The sequence below is a fragment of the Amblyomma maculatum genome, chromosome 6 (genome assembly GCF_055883805.1).
Source record: "Amblyomma maculatum isolate TAMU_Amacu chromosome 6, ASM5588380v1, whole genome shotgun sequence".
Classification (NCBI taxonomy): domain Eukaryota; kingdom Metazoa; phylum Arthropoda; class Arachnida; order Ixodida; family Ixodidae; genus Amblyomma; species Amblyomma maculatum.
In genome coordinates this window covers 49,718,334-49,734,496 of record NC_139349.1, presented here as the reverse complement: position 1 = coordinate 49,734,496, position 16,163 = coordinate 49,718,334, and the positions used below count along the sequence as shown (strand labels likewise).

The 16,163-nt window shown below is 45.0% G+C and overlaps 1 protein-coding gene across 1 annotated transcript in view; it reads right to left on the bottom strand.

Annotated features, from left to right (window-relative positions):
- The window catches only part of Sse (extra spindle pole bodies like 1, separase), an 84,046-nt gene that overhangs the window by 52,651 nt on the left and 15,232 nt on the right, over window positions 1-16,163 (bottom strand). The window contains exons 6-10 of the mRNA XM_084606633.1: window positions 14,884-15,023; window positions 13,521-13,699; window positions 12,457-12,561; window positions 11,884-12,030; window positions 10,618-10,774 (exon numbers count right to left, since the gene is read on the bottom strand). Of these exons, the coding sequence (XP_084462759.1) occupies window positions 10,618-10,774; window positions 11,884-12,030; window positions 12,457-12,561; window positions 13,521-13,699; window positions 14,884-15,023 (728 nt within the window). The remainder of the gene's footprint in view (window positions 1-10,617; window positions 10,775-11,883; window positions 12,031-12,456; window positions 12,562-13,520; window positions 13,700-14,883; window positions 15,024-16,163) is intronic.

The following is a 16,163-nucleotide window of genomic DNA, read 5'->3' as shown; positions in this document are numbered from 1 at the left end:
GACATACCCGTAACGACTCTGCAAACCTTTATCACCAAGCGTCAGAGCATCGAAGCAAGTGTTGCTCGCTTCGACCGGTCGTGCCGCGCTACCAGAACGGGGCAGTACAAGCAGCTTGACGACTTCGTGTTCTCCTGGCTTAGCGAGAAGGCCGCAGAACCCGACTTTATAAGACCCAGCCTTGAAGAGATGCGAGAGATGGCCGAAGCAGCGGCGCTGAGCATGGGCATCGACGGTTTCACAGCCTCCAACGGCTGGCTGTCCCGTTTTAATAAGCGTCACGGCTTCCTGCGGTATAAGAAGCGGGCGACAGCGCAGAGAGCGGCCACTGTGAAGAGGCGCCACGAACCGAACGACTTCTTCGCTTTCCTCAGCGCCCGAGAACAGTACCACCCGCGCGACGTCTACGCCGTCGGCTGGACGGAGCTCTATTACGCGCTTCTTCCTTCCGACATCTCCCAGTCGCACGCCGATGGCCAGCTCTCGGACCCAGACGCAAAGTGCATTGTTCGGGACGGTGAGCCGCGAGTGGGCATCGTTCTGGGCGTTAACGAGGACTGCACCGACAGGTTGACGCCCTGCATCATCGGCCTCCACGAAGACCCCGGAAGCCTGCGGGGTACTTGCAATTTGCCTTGCGTCTACCTGGGTGGCGCGAGGCCGTTGCAACTAACCGCCGAAACGCTCCAGCAGTACCTCCACGATGTCGACAAGCGCATGCGCGCCGAAAAACGCCGCGTCGCAGTCTTCCTGCCGCAGCACCTTATGGCTGCAGTCCAAAGAGTCCTCACGAACCTTCGTCTGTACGCGTTCGCCAGCAGTACACGCTTCGCCAACCAAAATCCACTGTACATGGGTGTACTGCGGAGGTTCAAGGAGCTCTATCGAATGTTTCTAGTCAAAAGACTCGCCATACTGAATAGCCGAGTGGAAGAAGCAAGGCCAACACTCTTTATAGCCATGTCACTAGTTGCGACGTCATGGGACTCTGTAGAGCAAGAAACTGTTCGAGCTGCTTTCAAGGCTTGCGGGTTCCGCGGAAGCATACTCACCCATTTACACTCAGAGCAGGCAGCATGGGAAGCAGTAGACAATGGAGTGGACAAATATGTACCCTTGGACAGCTATGTTCAAGTGGACGAGGAGGATGTGTGTGACGAGGTGAAGGTACTTGAACTCCACGAAAATGCTGATGCAACTTCAGCCTCAGACAAAGATGTTGGTGGTCACGAAGAACAAGTGCAACAGAGTGCAACGAAGTATGATGCACTGAAGGCACTCGACACATTACGCCTTTTCCTCTGCAGCAGGGAGAATGCCCATGACGCCATGAAAGCTTATCGTGCCTTAGAAAAGGCATTTTACAACAGCTAACAAGTAAGTCATGTCTCTCAGAAACTACAAGCAGTAAACCAAAGAAGGCTCTGCAAAAATGCAGTAAACCCATTCCTGCACATTCACATGATGTCAGCTTCTGTTGGCTGATTTCAATAGCGTGAAGTTACAACCGGAAATAAAAGTGGAAATGCTGGACTAAAACTTGAATATGTAATATGTTACCTTTAAACAAAGCTTCGGTTAAATGAACTTGGTCCTATGCTAGCTGCATCCATTTAGCCCCCACAAACTTCCCAATCTCATCCTCCCACTTAACTTTCTGCCACCTTGCGCTACGCTTGGCATCCCTTGGAATCCTGTCTGTCACCCTTAGAGACCGCCGGTTATCTTGCCTTTGCATTACATGACCTGCCCATGCCCATTTCTTCTCGACTTTTACTAGAGTGTCATGGACCAGCATTTGCTCCCTTACCCATTCAGCACGCTTCCTGTCTCTTAACACCTACCTTTTTTTTTTTCTTCCATAGCTCTTTGAGCAATCCTCAATTTAAGTTATGCTATATATTTCTGCCCCACAGGTAAGTACTCATAAGATACAACTGTTGTGGACACGCGTCATGTTTGTAAACAAAGGTGGCACTGCGATCGGCAGCAGCGTGGGGTGTAGGCAAAAACACAGCATGCCTACACCACGCCAAGCGATGTTGCCTTCGAAAACAACTCTTGCGTATAAGTCACTTTTGAAGCATGTGTCTCTTGTATCAACTTCCTTCTCCATGGCGGCAAGAGGCTACGGTGGGCGACTAGCAGTGGCTTATCAAATTAAATGAAACCGAGTAAGCGCAAGATATGAGAAATACTAATGGTCTACACTCCACAACTTCAGGCCGATTGCAAGCACACACAAGACTGTGGATGATGCCATGAACGACTGGAAGCATCTTTTTCATATGACAAGCCTTTCGATAGACTCTCTGCTTCTCCGAGTGCCTCACTGTAGCAACTTAAGCCATACAGTTTCTCTGAACAAGAACTTCACCTCTTTGTTCATTGTATCCATGCTGATTGCGCTGCCAAATTGTTCTATTCCACTTGATGAAAAAGACGTTTGAAGCACTTGTAAAGGTCATTCACAGATAAAGCATATATGGAGGTCTGCAAGAATACTCATTTCACTATTTCGGATTTAAAGGAGAGCTGCAAAAGCACGAATGCAAACATTTTCCACGAGATTGCAGCAAAAATTACGCTCACTGTGCTGGGTATATTAATATACCTAGAAATTTTATTCAAATGTGTATCATCTTATTCTGCTTATCCTTGCTCCCCTAATAGCCAATTTCAATTTGGTGCTTTAAACTCCATATACCATGTATATACCACACTTATCCTGCTTAATCAAAGTGCGTGGTATGTGGTATGTGGATCTTTTGTTTGATCATCAAGTTCTGAAAGACCTCCAGTAAGAAAATTTAGATCATCTGAGAAATAGCACTCTGTGACAATGTCGAGATCATAGCGGTACACACTCATTTTCTAGGACCGGTGATGAAAGAGTGACTTATTGAAACTAGCAAAAGTGAAAACAGAAAAGAGTGCTACTTCACAAGTCCGGCACTGTTTCGAGAATTGCGCTTAGCGGCTCAGTGTAACCACTCAAAGCAGCTAGCAGCAGCTTTTGTATCCTTTTCTGCACAAACAAAGCTTGGAAAGTAGTGCAGGTGAGTAAGATCTGACAGCGTGGCTTCCCTGCATTCAACTCGGGATCACACGCAAACGGAATATATATTGCGTCTAAACTCCTTACGTTGAGAGTACAACCAAACATGCACGAGCTGCAGGCATTTGTTCTGCACGCTAGCTGCGAAGTCTATCCATCACCAAAGGGTCCACTTGTCGTACTGCATACATGCCGCTGCCGTTCACTTTCATCTCTATCCGACTGCAAGAAACTTGTGAGAACAAGTTCCATTTTCTTTCTTGTGTCTCGGCACAACCAGATGCACCACTGCTTGCTGGAATAGCGGGAATCATGCTCAAACCACAGCAAGCGCTGTACATCCAATGCAGACAGCTCAGGCTTTTGCCTACACCACAAAGGACTGCTGTCGCCAATGCCGCCGCATTTTCGCTGACATCGCAGGCTAACGCTTGTCTAAATTTTTTCCTCGTGAGAGATTTGCCATTCGTGGTCTGCTAGTACTTCCCAAATGCACTCTAGACCAATCTGATTCTTCTAGCTTTTCCCTTTCATAATTCGGATCTGCAGTTATTACCTGTCCTAAGTAGAAGTATTCCCTAATCACTTCCAGCTCCTCGTTGCCTATTGCAAACTGTTGTTTCTTTCCGATGATGTTAAACATTAGTCTTCTGCATATTAATTTTTAGGCCTATCATTCCACTTTACCTGCCTATCATTAATCGTTCTTTGCAATTTGTTACCAGAGCTACTAAGCAAGGCAATGTTATCAAATCGGTATTCTCCATTAACCCTTTTCCCTAAACGTTCCCAATTCAGCTTTCTGAATACTTTTAAGCAAGCAGTGTATAGTACTGCAGTGGACGTATTTCCTTGCCGGACAACTTTCCTCATAGAAATTTTATTACTTTCTTCAAATTATGGAGGACTGTCATTGCTGTGCAACCACTATAGATATCTTCTAATATACTTCCACATACTGCTCGTCCGTGCCTCGATTTCGCAATGTTTGCATATCAGCTGAGGTTTCGATCCAGTCGAACGCTTTCTCACAATGAATGCTATGTTGGTTCTACCCTGAACATTTTTCTGTTACTTGGTTGACTTGCTGAAGAAATGAACTTTTCTGCATTTGGGAATGTACAGAAGATGTCAGTAATGTAGTCTAGTTTGCTAGCACACACTGATCGGCAAACCAGAACTAGGTTCAGTAGGTCTAGAACTCAAAAATATATGAACTGTAATTGCCACATGTTAAGTGTAAGAGGATGCTCTTGTAACACACAGACACTTATTTGATCTCTTGCCGATAACTTTGCGTCAGGGCCAAGGAACAGCACAGGACTGAGAAAGATTCAAGCATAGCAGGAATGTGGCACCATTAACTATCAATGTGCAGCATCTAGAGAGGTTGGTCACATGCAAGAGATTGCCTACAAGAAACCGTTCAAATATTTTTGCACTACTCATCTTTCGGCAGTTCTATCAGTGGACATCAAATGGAAATTGAGAACATATACCTTACAGCAGGCTAGTGATTACTGTTTGGAAACACTACATTTTTTTGTGTGCAAAAAGCGACTATTGCCGAGAGGATCTAAAGTCATCTATTTTTTTGGCCATTTATTTCTCTCTGCTATGCGTGACTCAAAAAACATTGCAGCAGAAAATGCAAACCCTACGCTAGATATTTGATTGTTATTTTTTTAATTCGCCTTTATTTCTGCTTCAAATAGGTACGACCTTGCGACAGGAATGAGGTAGTTTGCACAGATTTTGTCGGCTGTGCAAATTGGGTGAGCGGCACAGTCGACATTATATCCATGTTAGTAGCTAGAATAGGAATTGTTATTTAACTGATATTAACTAATTAAGCATTTACTTTTAGTGCTCAAAACTATGTAGAGGATTTAAAGGCATTGAGCATTGTAGCCTAAAACCAGTTTTTAAAAGATATTAACACTGAATCTCGCACACAATATGACTGTACCAAAACACACACATGAAATGCGCCAGAGAGCAAGCTATGTATATACTTCGTCTCACAAGATATTTGCAGCACTGCGAAAGGCAGAGGCACCCCGGTCCAATCAGGATCATGCGCACTACAATAGGCAATTGTGCTCCTACGTGCTTCTCGCCCCCTAAATTGGCGGGAGTGCCAGTAGGAGCACAATCCTTTATTATATTGCACAGGGGCGAGAGGCACTTAGGAGCACAATTTCAAGGGCGCCTATGCCTTTTGCAGTGCTGCAGATATCTTGCGAGACGAAGTATAGTACTGGGAGGTCGCACCTTTCCTTATTGGAATTTAATTACTTCCTTTGTGGAGAACTATGGTTGCTGCGCAACCACTATAAATAGTTTTTATAATAATTTCACATATTTCTTTGGAATCACGGGCTCCGCGCACAGGGAATTTGCTCCATCTTTACATTCACAGCCTGCCTTCTGCAGTGCAGCAAAGAGAGGTCACTATTAGACTGACGCACACTCATGGAACTGTGTTTTATTTCTGCTGCCTACTAGTGCAGCTGACTACTATTTCCGGTATGCATTTGGAATTTGCACATGCATATATTTATGTTCCACATCTCAAACTACTATGGAACTGGCTGCATACGATGAATGGTCAGGGCCTCCAACTCTGCCATACAATACGGTGTCCTGAAACCAAAAATACAGGCTCCAGCTTCAGTATGGGTGCAGCCTGGTAAAATCTGCCTTTTTCACACAATGTGGCGCCCTCTGGGGAGTGGTTGAAAATTCGTCTGCTACTGGTTGAAAATGTCCTTGGGAGATGCAGCTACCTGCGAAGTGGCGACTGCCATCTGTCGCATACATTTGTCACGAATATGAAACGCACACGACCTCTGCAATCGGCAAAGCCATAGCAGATCACGGACACCAAGGACAGCGCACTCACAGTTGGGACTGGTGGTTCGTTTCCAAGCGACCGCGCGGAGCGGTGACTTGAAAAAGGTAGATTGAGCAGTTTCCCAGACTGAATCAAAATGCAGGAATTTACTAATACTTTCAAGCCCGCAAATTCAAGTGCACTTATGAGAGTATCACTCGCAAAAAGCCCACTGTGCCACAACTAAATGGAGTAAGTGCGCTTGCCAAAGGGCACAGTCTGGTTGGAGCAAGTTCACAAAATACTTTCCTGACAGTATGTAGCCTTGCCAGCAGCAATCCAGGAGACATGGCATCTTATGCTTCAGAAAGCACTCACTTTTTTACTTGCTTTAGCATTGTTTGCATGTTGCCTTGCTGAAATTCCGGGTAGGCTAGCGACATGTCTTGGCTCGCCTATTTGCTCCTTTCCGTTTGTAGTTGAGAAGTTTTATTACTGATTGTTTTTGTTACTTCTGTCACGCCAAATTATAAGTTCTCAGAAAGTTTTCCTTTCCTATCTACCTTTTCTAACATTTTGTTCATTTTCTTTCACCATTTTTTGTTACTAGTGCACCCTGCTTTCCCGTTTAGTACCACATAGCCTCAAGTGTGATCAAGTGCGACTCCAGGTGCCGAAGCGCACAACCCCATAAGTGCATTTTAATTGCGCACTTGACATGGGCATAATGAGCTCAGTTTCAGTTTCGCGCACACTTTGTTATCTCGGCAACACTCACTGCACCATTTTTCCATCAAACTAGGAACCAGTAGATGCTGTAGAAGAGTGTGATCAGGCACAGTTATGGAATTCGCCTCGTATCACTTTACACCTTTCACTTTTATGCTGTTTTTTTAGTTCAACCAAGCTCTCTCCTGAATGACCTATCTTATAACACTGATTTTGCCATCTAGCTTGTCTCAGTACCAGTCTTGAATGCACAACCTTTGTCAAAAGTTTATAAGCCCGGATTGTTTGCTTTTAAGTATATAATGGCTTCTTTAACAATCATGGAAGTCCTAGCCATTGCAGAGGGTAGGATGAAAAATGTTCTTGCCTTCAGTAAGTTTAGAAACCTCAGAATGCATTACGAGCCACATGATATGGCTCGGAAGCAGACCCCCTGGGCTCTAAACTTTTGACAAAGACTGCACCTTCAATGCAATGCAGTTCGATGTACCCATAGCTTGAATATTAAGGTAGATTCAATAAATATGCAGCACAGACTTTTTTTTATGTTTTTTTGCCATTACAGACCTGTTCCTGCTGTCTGTGCACAGTGCACAAAAAAGACAACATAGGTGTAAACACAGTCACTCGGTACAGCAACAGAAGCTTATGAATCGTGCCGTACACATGGATGTTACAACCAATATCCAGCGAAAACTTGTAAAATTTTGACTCCGCTGGACTCTGCAAATTATTCGAATTAACCAAGTTTTCAAATGACTTTCAATAAAAGCGAAATGAAAAAGGCAAGCTTGAAATTTTAAACTGCTTGCAGCACTGAAAAGTCATAGCCACTGCATTTAACACAGGCAACTTATTTGGACTCATTGTGGTCACCAGAAATTTTTTCGCACTGGTCTTGACATCTGCATAACGCGATTACCAGCAAATGTTTGCCAGAACTTTTCCAGTCCAATCTTATCAGAACATCCAAAGACTGTGGCCGAGGTGAGACGCGTCGAGTTAAAGACAAGGCACTCGTCTAGGGCACATGGAAACAGCTTTGGAAAGAGCGTGTGCACAGTCTGTACAGCCTGATCCAGGCATGCCATGATGTATTTTGTAGCGACGAGCTCAGTGCAATGTGTGATATCCACAAAATAAAATATGCTCTGTGTCTGTAAGGCAGCGGTCAATTGTAAAGATCGCTTTGCCTAGCACGACGTCATCATGCTGTTTGCTAAGCCAGAGTGCTGCAGCTGTCTGTGGGATGGTACGTGAAGTATTTCAAGAATTCAATTAAGCATTGTGCTGTTAAATGTGGGTTTGCGTACCTATGATAAGCAGGTGACTATATGGTGCCAATCATGAACGCTCCAACTTCTGGTTAGAGTTCACCGGTACAACTGACATTGCAAATTACGGGACTGCAGAAATAATATGAATTACTAAGGATTTCGAATTACCAGATTGATTTATCGAGGCTTCATCGTATATGTGTGTACATTATCTCCACAGTAGACGCCTTGACTAGGTTAAATGTTCCACTTTCACTGAAGTCATGTTGAGAAGAGCGGTAAGCGGAGGCGATGGCAAAGGGCACATCTTAACGAATACCAGAACATCAGTGCCAGTTTACCTGAAGCGGAAGGAGTACAAGTCAAAACTCAATAGCCTGCAAGCGGACCTTACCTTCATTTTTTGACTGATGCCTGGAGGGAATTCAGACACTCATGCATGGAGATTGTGTCAGTAGGTGCATTTGTTGAGTCTACTTAGGACTAGGGAACCTGGCCGGCCAACCCAAGGCAAATATACCCTGGCCTTAATACCAGACTTCAAGGTTCCAAGTGGTCTGAGGCCGTCCCACGGCTCGGGCTAGATAAGACTTTCAGGCTGGCTTGAGCCTGTGCACAGTTCAATACTCGTGGGTAGCTTCCTGAAGCTAATGCGGCCAAGGTATGGAAAATGTGGCTTTCCTCACAGTTGTGGTGTAGTAAAGGCATAACTGGCAATAGTTTGCCCATATCTGGACCTCAGTTTTGCCTTTGTGTTGAATTAGTAGTTTTTGAGATGTCAACTGCGCAAAAATGTTTTCCTTCACACCACTGTAGGCCTATGTGAATATAAATTTGCAGGCAATCAACAGCCCACGCGATGATTGTTGTCAAAACAAGTGCATTGCGAAAGCATGCAGAAACCAGTGGGGAGACACAGTAGACGTAGCCTACGTACACTTTGCAGGATTCCCAATAGGCAGCACAGCTGTTGTCAGGCACGTGGAATTTCGTACCAACATTTGTACTGGTTAGTATTGTGTAATATAAATGTATTAAAAAACTGGGGGGCAACTTAAGCTTTTCCATTAAGGGTATGAAAGCTTTAATGGCCTCCATTTGTCAGCTCACCGTGAGGCACCTCACTTGCATTCAAGGTATCATACTATGTCAAAGACCACCCTACATAGATACAGGGGCAGTACATCTAATGTCTGATCCAAAGGTCATGGAAAGCTGGATTCCAGTCTCACCCTCCCATTTCAAAGGATAAGTGCAGGTTGGCAGCTTCTGCCAACTACCATGTCACGTGGTCTTGTGACGTCATAGAACCCGACAACCAGTCAGCGCACAGCCACGTCACCTGCCACGGCTATGCTTATGATATTTAGCTTACAACACTGATACATATTTACTTGCGTAATGAGCCAACCCCCCACTTCTGTCGCTGAGAATTTAAAAAGAATGCCGTAGTCAGCGCGTCCTTCCGTTTCACGCTGAGTCGGCTCTGTAAAGAGCGCATTCCTTGGCAGCAGGCAAAGATGCAGAGCATTGACAACAGTATGGCATGTTTATCTCGTGACGCAAGTTGCTGCTAGAGTGCCAAGATGTCGCGCCGTTAAGAGGAGTGCCCACAGTGGCTTGCTCGACACACCTGGCTGCGCAAGTCTGGTGTTCAGTATGTTCACTTCATCACGCTGCGATTGGGGCAGGCGCCATCCACTACCAGAAACACCTTTTGAAGCGAATGATGAAAAAAAAAAAAATTATGGGAAACACTTAAGCTCCGCCTTTAAGGGTATGATTTGATAGCATAGGCTACCACCCCACGTATAAAGCCCCGCTTTAGCCGAACCATATAATGTGCCTGCATGGCCTAGGGGTAACATGAATGCAAGGCTCCTGGCAGGCTAATTGTGGTATCACCCTCCTATATGAAAGGAGAGACCCGAGTTGGCAGCTTCTACCAAACGTAACGTCAGGCAACCCTATGTCCAGTCAGTGCGCGGCCATGCCAGCTACTGCCAGCCAGTACTATGCTAGTGATTTTTCGCTCAACGCTGACACCAGATTTTCAGATGAGACCTTTAAGGCTATCACTCTGTAGCTTTGGCTGCATAATTGCAGAAAGTTGTTCGCCCCCCAAAACCCCATTTAATTAATAGGTTGCTCATTATGTGGAATGTGAATTCCACCAATATCACTCCGGGTTTTAGGGTACTGAAGCAGAAAAAAACTACTAATTCTGCCTTTTAAGGGTATAACACAACAGCGTTAAGGGCTCCCGTCTACTGCTCCCATCGCGGTGCCTTGTTCGTCTCGACCAGCTTAATTAGCAAGCCCCTTAACCTTGCCTCTCATATCTCACACATTCTCATTAGCATAGCGTCGCAAGCTATCACATTATGCAGCTACTGGTCTCAAGCGACCAACCAACACAGATATAGAGCCCTTTTTATTGCCAAGCCTAGGTGTAGCATGCCTGACTTTGCAATCTTATGTGTCACAGACCATTGAAGAACCGATGCTTGGCCATGCGCCTGTCAATTACCATCTAGCAGAGCCATGCTAGTGAATTTTAGCTTAATGCTGACAGCGCTGCATTTTTTGCAGAAGGGGGTGGGGACGCTATCACGTTAAAAAGCAGCTACTAAGTAACAGCAGCTTGAGCAGCGAGTGCTGTCAAATGGTGAATATGCAGCAAACATGCACAGTGTGAAGATTTGTGAATCACTCACTGCCGCAAAGTCTCGCAGAGTGTCGATTTTGTTCACGTAAAGCCAGTATAGGCAGGCCGCATGCAACAGCCTGGCGATGTCTGCCGTCTCCTTGTTGCTCGTCTCGAGCAAAGACTCCACACTGCTCAGGGCTTTCTCAAAACTCTCTTCAAAGGTGCTGGAAAGCAGAAAAAGGAACACACATCACTAGCTTCTCAGTGCCACACATTGCAGTGGTCTCGGAAAGGAACACATAGCAGTCAGTGTGTTCACTACTTCTAAATGTAACCCACTCTGCTCCCACCCAAGCGCTCTGTAGCATATGCAACGACAATCAGAAATCCCCATGGCCAAAATATAACCCAGCAGCATAGTCTCAGTTTCGTTTCTCTTTAATTTACACTGTCCCGCCGCTGCCATTTGACGCACACATAGAACACCGTTCTGCATGTCACTGGTCTTTTAGTTCTATTTAGGAATGATGCCACGCCGTTTTAACACACCTACACATATTTCCCTCTCGTAAGCTCACGTGCTCCCTCCACGCTGATCTGAGAGACTTTGACATTACAAAATAAGATATTAGCCGGGCTTGTTTGACAGAGCTCTGCCTGTGGATCACATGGTATTTCGTGAAGATTTCATGCTTTGGTGAAAAAAACAGCTGTTACAATGATCCGCTTTTTCCTGGAAAGGCGATCAGTTTGTTTAGAGGAAGAAGCCATAAAAAATGTTTATTGTTCGGCTGCAGTGCCGCCCACCCACCACGGAGCCCAACAAGGGGACGGGACAGGAATCTGCAAGGAAGTCCTGCCCGCGCCAACCGTACACCTTAACTGTGACCCAATATGGTGTAACTCAGGGTAGTCAGCCACACAAGGCTAACCCTCACCGCCTGGAAGTAGGAAGCAGCAAAGAAAGTAGGAGGAGACAGGACAGTTGTAAGAAAAAGAATAGAAAGAATGAAAGATGGAGGGGAGGACAGGAAAGGTGACTGCCGATTTCCCCCGAGTGGGTCAGCCCGGAGGTGGGAAGAGTGGGCCAAAGTGATGTGTTGCCTCTGCCAAGGGGCCCTTAGAGGTCCGAACACTCAGCATCAGCTCAACCACCAGGATCCCATTTTCCCCAGACATGGCGATGCCACGCACAGCTAAACGTGGGTGCTTGGGGACCACGGTGTCTCACAGTACGCACAAACGTCCGATTTAACAGATGCCCCATGTGAGAGCAAACTTGCTGAAAGGAAGTCCTACGTGCAATAGTGAATAAGTGATGACCGCCACCTACCACTCAAGGTTGAAGTCTATGTATGGAAAACGAGACAGTAGCAAAGTGCTCTCCACGAGGATGTAGGCATTTGCAAGCTTCTTGTTGGTGTTCGGCGCAAACTTTTTCAGCTCATAATACAACTCCACACAGGTCTCTGCAGGCAGTCTGAAACATAAAAGCAATATATGGAGTTTTTGTTCAATGAAAATCTCGGCGTAGGAGCTTTGAAATGCACACTCAGTTTTCAGTGGTTCAGGAGAGACAGATGGCTCGAACCACCAATGTTCCAAACAGCACTGCAAACAACTCCTGCATTCTATGCTATGAATGCAGGTGACCTCTAAAGTTATGAGAGCGTGGAACGATGCAAGAAAATTATTTCTTGGCATGGCCTCAACCGAGATGTGCAGTAAGACATTGAAATGCACAGCTGCAAAGCGAGCCTTTTATAGTTTTGGGCGAACATCATGACTGTGTAGGGATGGGCAACAAGCAATTATGAGACAAGCAAGGTTTTTTTCTCTCAGATTCCGAAACAACGTCGCTTAATAAACGTTAAAAATAAGGTGCAACATGTAGGAGTTAACTCACCCTTCCCTTATGGACATGTTCAGCTCAAAGCTCAGAAAGCCAAACTTGTCCTCTGCAGTCATATGTAGTGGAGAGCCAATCATTTCCAGTTGCTTGAGAAGGCTCCTAGAGAGACGAAAAAACCGCAGGGAAAAAAATTGTAGCATGATGAGTCAAAGGTTTAGGGAAGCAGCAGAGTTGGAAGTTGCCAAAGCTATAAACCACGCTGCATGCTAACACTCACTTGTACAGTTTCTGATTATCTGCATAGCTTTGCAAAAGATGTAGAAAAAAAAAAGGCAAGCACTAGAGCTTGAGTTTGCCATGCTGTACTTAAGCTGGAGCCTAGCACATCTGCCAAAATATGTGCAAGTGTGGACATAGGTAAACAGAGTATGACATGGACCAGAACTGTTTAAATGTGGCTAGGCTTTATTTATATCAGGCAGCATGTAAATGATTGCTTATACAGTTTCTCATGGACAAGCAAGGTTTCTCGATTTTTTTTTCCAGCACAATATGTTTGGAACAGATGAGTGCTCCATTTATTTATGTTTGCACCTGTAGAGAAAAAGAAATGCAGAAAATTCTGGCTAGAATTCTAATATTGTGCAAAAGTGGAGTTGCACAAACTTTCTGTAGCTTGCTGCAGTGCTGTTTCAGCTGTACATGTGGTGCACCTATGAGCCACTGCATCAAATGACTGGGGTTTAACCCTACTTAAACATGGGTATAACGAGCGAAAGCACACATCACAGTGTCTCAATGGTTAAGACGCTCGGCTAGCGAAAAACAAGCAAAAAGTGATTCATAAAACAGTAGGTCAAGCACTACCACAAGCATTTAGTTTGTTTTATTTATTCGTCACCACTGCTATAAAATTGGTGACGAATGAATGAAACAAGGAAGCAAAGCAAACGAAACAGCAGTTATGAAACCAAACTAGGCAGCAATTCTGCAATATAAAGCTTGCTTTTAAATAAAACTTTCTCCTTAAGCATCCATGCATTTGTTTGATGATTACGCCCTCTCTACGGTTAAGTTATTGAACTATCCCAGTAATGTTGCATCCCATGCACACTCACCCTTGTAATTCATCTACGGAACCCATCTCTTTTTTTATTTTGACCCAACGAACGAGGGCCAGGGAACGCATCTCAACTCCCAGCGTCACCACCTTGCCAATCACACGCATTGCCTCCGTGTACTGCTTCTCCTGCCTGTGGTGCCACAAGAGCAGCTCACAGCGCTTCCAGAATTCAACCTGAAATTTTAATCGTCAACTGTTAGGTGAGGCATCACGAGTTCATGGAGTGGGTTGAGCACATACAGCTTGTTCAGACTAATGGCTGCCTCAAACTAGAACTAGGCATCTTCAATAACACGAAAGAAAAAATGCATTAAAAAGCATCAATGCATTAAAAAGAGAAGTGTTGGACCCTGAATTCTAAGTAATGAATGATAGGAGTACAGAATTTTCTTGGCACAGGAATTTTCACCAATAAGTGCTTTGGTAGGTATGGGTAGTCATAATGGTGACTGTGTGTACTATTTATTTTGGAAATATTACACACTGTTACTGGTGGTACATCTGAACATCCACAATGTTCACAAATTTCATGCACACAAAACAACAGTTGGTCCAACCTCTGGCGGAGAATTGTACGAAAACAAGGCCACCTTGCAGTCGCATCAGACTACTCTAGCAAGGATCTGTACGTGGAATCATGCCATTTGCTCCATTAAGTAAGCACTTTACCATTATTACACTCGGATGCTTTCATCAAAGTTTTGCGGTAAAAATATATTTTAGGAGCACTATTAGCGGAGACCTCCTGCATGCTGACGAGAAAGAAGTAGTAGTTGGTCATTATAAAGTCTTCTGGTACCAGCAATACAGACAGAGCATCAAAACAGGAAGTTTGCACGCTGTGTAGCGGAACACGTGCAGGACCATGGAAGCACAGTTGTTGGCCACCGAGCCTTTAGTACTTATAAAGATATGAGGGGTGTGCACCTACATGAATATGAGACTTACTATTTATCAACAGCCATTGCAGAGTGCACACGACTAGTGGAAACGCCAAGAGTTCAGTGGCAGTTCTTATTGCGGCGTGTTTGAATGGCGATTTGTTATTTACAGAGACGAGGCACAGTAATGATTTAACTCCATTTCATGATAATTCTTTCACTTGGTTTTCACCTCATGTCCAACGACTGGAAACATGCACTCAGACAGGCAGATTGGGTTATTTTCGAGGAGGAGTGGAGGAGAGGCACTAATGGAGTTGAGGAGAAGTCCAATTGCTTGTCGTATATTCAGCGGAGCATTTCCGTATACGTGCAAAATTGCTGCCTCAGTGTGCCTTTACAAGCAAGTCTACAGGCACCAGTAAAGGCTGCGTAGGTGCCAAACTTCAAAGATTTACAGAAGGCTTATGTGCTCACCTGTGCTTCAGGTGAAACTTCCTCTGGGTGATGAGTCATGTGCAGAGCAATCAGCTCCACGCTCATGGTCGAGTATGTGATGGCCTGTTTGCTGTGCTTGTTTTGAAAGCAGTTGTAAGCCAGAAGGTAAAATGGCCGAGCTGTAAATGCACCAGGGTGGCACGTAGTTGTAACAGTGAAGCAAAATAGAACTTTATGAAAAGCGCATACACAAAATGTAAAACTTCCAGACTTCCATGGGAAATGGGACCAGCTCTAAACATTTTTTATTTAGAGGAGGAGAAGCGGCACAGGTGGTGAACTCTGCATTTATGTAACTTTTTAAGGACAGGCCAGCTGTAAGCCGCTATCATGCTTCAAGCTAGACTGTGCGGCTGCACCCAACTAATGAAAAAGGATCAGCACGCAGCACCAGCATTCAGACATCGTTGTTAAGTTTTGCTGTAAAGTGTTGCTTTGGAGCACTGGTACACAGTCTGAAAGCTAATGAGCCGGAAGAGCTGCCAAGTTTCGCTGCGCAATTTTTCTGGCGCCAGCAACACTGGCGGGCATATGAACACGAGGTTTCCATGCTGCTTTCAAACGCTCGCAGGGCCACAAAAGTCCTTACCAAGCACCCATCCCACTTCTAAACATTAATTTGCGGGTCTAGAGGTGCCTATACAAATATGGGGGAGCAACATGTCAAATAAGCATCACCAACAGTGCAAAGAGTTGGGAGACTTTCTCTGCAACTGCAGGCCTATAAAATGCAGGCCTATAAAATGAGGCAAATCTGTCATGCTGACGGCAGAAAATGTCATGAATGAGGGCTATCGCCAGCTAGAGCTTGATGAGAAATCGCAACAGATATAACCACATTCTCTACACTGTGGAATTTGAAGATGCATAAGACTTCCCTTTGGTGCAAACGAAGCAGCAGAAGAGGGAATAAACATGAGCGATGATATCTTTGCTTTTCGAGAGAACATCTGGACACACACTGCCACCAGTTCTTCCTTCTGCTAAAAGCATTGCAAGAGGCCAGACCGACCTTGAATCAAGGTGTGCATGATCGTGACAACTAGAGTAAAGAATACTGCAGCAATGCTTTGTGTGGCCAACTTTTTTTTTTTTTTCCAGAGCTAATTATCATTACCTTCCCTTCAGCTTTGATGTCCAGGTTTCCCACACCACCACCACTTGTGAGTGGGCGATCAAGCTTTATTGGCACTGCCAACAATGGTGTCGAAGAACGATCGATCATGCCAAACATTGAGGAAGATTCACAAGTGAAAATG